Here is a 3097-nt window from a genome sequence, read left to right as displayed (position 1 = left end):
GTGACAGGTTTCTTCTGCAGACTCTCCTTTCTCTCCTGTCTTCAGGTGTGGACAAGGTAAAGCTTGGGATTGTTGGATACGGATCAAGAGTATTGTCTGCCATTTTTCTAGAAGTTGAGTCATATAGGGTTTTTGTCTCCCAAAGGATATCGTGATTTCAGTGGAATATAAATATGCTTACAATTATATACTTGAATGTCCTTATGTGTATTTTATTTTAAAATACATTTCCCAATGTGGGAATATGAAAAAGTCATAGATGTTGAATGTGGCATCCTTCATGAATTCCTTGGAGCAGCTTTTCCTATCTTAGTGTCTTCTGCATGTGCTGAATGTATCCATGTTGGTTTGGGATCCTGGATCTTACCATTCATCTGGAAGGTGTGTGGTTGAAGAAGACTACCCTAAGAGATCAAACTTTTAAGCTGGGGGTCAGACATTGAAAAAAGAATGGAATAGAATAAGAATAAGAATAAGAATAAGAATAGAATAGAATAGAATAGAATAGAATAGAATAGAATAGAATAGAATAGAATAGAATAGAATAGAATAGAATAGAATAGAATGGAATAAGAATGGAATGGAATAAGAATAGAATAGAATAGAATAGAATAGAATAGAATAGAATAGAATAGAATAGAATAGAATAGAATAGAATCTTGGAGGAGCTCAAGCAGGAGACCTAAGTGACTGTCTATCCTCTTTTTAAAAACCTCCAATGATGGAGCACCCACAATTTCTGAAGGCAAGCTGTTCCATTAGTTAATTGTCCTCACTGTTAGGAAGTTTCTTCTTAATTCCAGGTTGCTTCTCTCTTTGGTCAGTTTCCAACCATTGTTTCTTGTCCTGCCCTCTGGTGCTTTGGAGAATAAATGACCCCCTCTTCTTTGTGGCAGCCTCTCATATACTGAGAGCCTCCATGAATTTGTTCACAATTTAATGCTGTAGTCTGAATCAAGGTTTACAAACATGATGCTGTTTTCACATGTAATCATACGGATACAAATGCCAGCAGTAGCTTTTTTCCTCTGGGTATTATAGCAATAGCACTTAGACTTACATTCTACTTCACAGTGCTTTATAGCCTTTTCTAAGTGGTTTACAGAGTCAGCATATTGCCAACAATTGCCAACAATCATTTTACCGACATCCGAAGGATGGAAGGCTGAGTCAACCTTGAGCCGGTGAGAATTTAACTGCCGCACTGGCAATCAGGAGAAGTAGCCTGCAGTGCTGCATTTTAACCACTGCGCCACCAGGCCTCCATATAACTTTGTCTTTGCAGCCTTCCTGCAAAGCTCTAAGACATGAATGGTGATTTTATGACTGGAGTTGGTGGAAGAAATGATTTGGTCTTTGGAGAGGTGTTGGGAAGATTGTGGGGAAGATTTCAGGATTTTTAAGGACTTTGAGGATTTATTTAATCTACCTACAAAAGCTACTCTCTCACACATGTAAAACACTGAGGGTATAGTTTTAAAATTTCAAAGCTGGGTTATGTTGCGACAGAGAATCTTTTTACATTAAAAATTTCTTACATTGGAACCCTATTCCATCAAGTATCCTAGTGATAAAGTGTTTAAATAAAGTAACATGCACCTGTCAGCTTGAAAACATTTAGATTATTTTTGCAGACAAGAGTGCTTTTTCTCACTTCCTGATTTGCTTGTTTCCTTCAACTAGATTTCAAACCAAGCTTGTATTTGCCTCAGGAATTTAGCCACAAATGGTAAGTAGAGACCTAACATGGGAGTAAAAGTAAAATTGCCAGAAGGCAACCAGCACACCAGTACCATACAGAACAGGAAATGTTTTTCCCCATGTTATTTTGTACTGTGCCTAGTCTTTGGAAAGAATGTCCATAGCTTTTTGTTTACTCTGTGAAGTAGGAAGAACATTATATTTTGATTTCATGCACACCTGTTGTGTTGGAGCTTCTTCTGGTTTAATAAAGCTTGCTGTAATGTACCAGACCAGTCAGGCAGGTTTAGAGAAGAGCAGCCCACTTATTCTAAGTCCACCTATAAGAACTTCTACATGATCTAGGGCAAGGGTAGGCACCCTTGGCTCTTTTATGACTCGTGGACTTCAACTCCCAGAATTCCTGAGCCAGCATGGAAACCTCTCCCTTTGCCCTCAGCATGGCTGGCTCAGGAATTCTGGGAGTTGAAGTCCACGAGTCATAAAAGAGCCAAGGGTGCCTATCCCTGATCTAGGGTGATTTTTCTAAGAAGTCCTCTATTCATTTAATATTTAATATTAAATGTATAATATTATGTTATAAAAACAAAATGGTAAGATTGGCTTGGTACATGACATGCATTTCTAGCACGGATGAATTGGAAAAAATATTTTATCAGACTAGAGTTTCATACTAAAAATTAGAAGAAGCTGACAAAAAAATGTTTGGTGATAAACTGTTCCTGACCTTGCAACTACTCTATGTTATTATGTTATTATAATGCACTTATTCCTCAGGGTTTGTTTAAATCCAAATTGCTCTAGCTAGAGCATGCAAGGTCATTAATACAGATTACAGCTGCCGAGTCACACTCTTTATCATCTTAAACTCCCCCAGCTGTATGCCTTTAAACTAAATAAAAATTAGTTTCAATGCTACTTTTTCTAACAAGAAGCTGCAGTTAGTTGCATACACTATTAAATAATTAGATATTAGATAATTCTTGAGCAAAAAAGTCACCTATCAGATCATTTGGGTGAGGAAAAAAAGCAGCGATCCCATCAAAAATATATAACATTGACAGAAATTTGAGGGGAAAATGATTTCCTGTAATAACAGCTCTGCAAATCTTTTAGAAGAGATGCCTTGTAATGCATGCAAATGTGAACAAAGCACCTCTTCTCCAATCAGCAAAACATACATATGGGGGGAAAGCAAAGACATGGCTTTTTCAGCAAGCGGACCTGGCCTAGGGAGGATTTTATACTGGGTTCATTTTAAGGAATTCGAAATAACACAACTTTAAAATTTGGTTTAATTCGGTTTTACAGGGGGGGATTGTATATATGCCTTTGTTTTAAATATGTTGTGAGCCGCCCTGAGTCCCGTTGGGAGAAGGGCGGGATATAAATTAAA

General features: G+C 37.5%; 1 protein-coding gene across 1 annotated transcript in view; it reads left to right on the top strand.

The window, feature by feature from the left end:
- The window catches only part of LOC107282199 (vacuolar protein 8-like), a 29531-nt gene that overhangs the window by 11588 nt on the left and 14846 nt on the right, over positions 1–3097 (top strand). Inside the window, exon 8 of the mRNA XM_015809955.2 lies at positions 1684–1729. Within this exon, the coding sequence (XP_015665441.2) occupies positions 1684–1729 (46 nt within the window). The remainder of the gene's footprint in view (positions 1–1683; positions 1730–3097) is intronic.

Source organism: Protobothrops mucrosquamatus, unplaced genomic scaffold, assembly GCF_001527695.2.
Source record: "Protobothrops mucrosquamatus isolate PMUCROS unplaced genomic scaffold, P.Mucros_1.0 scaffold_33, whole genome shotgun sequence".
Lineage (NCBI taxonomy): Eukaryota > Metazoa > Chordata > Lepidosauria > Squamata > Viperidae > Protobothrops > Protobothrops mucrosquamatus.
The sequence above is the reverse complement of the archived record's forward strand: the minus strand, read 5'-3'. Positions and strand labels throughout refer to the sequence as shown.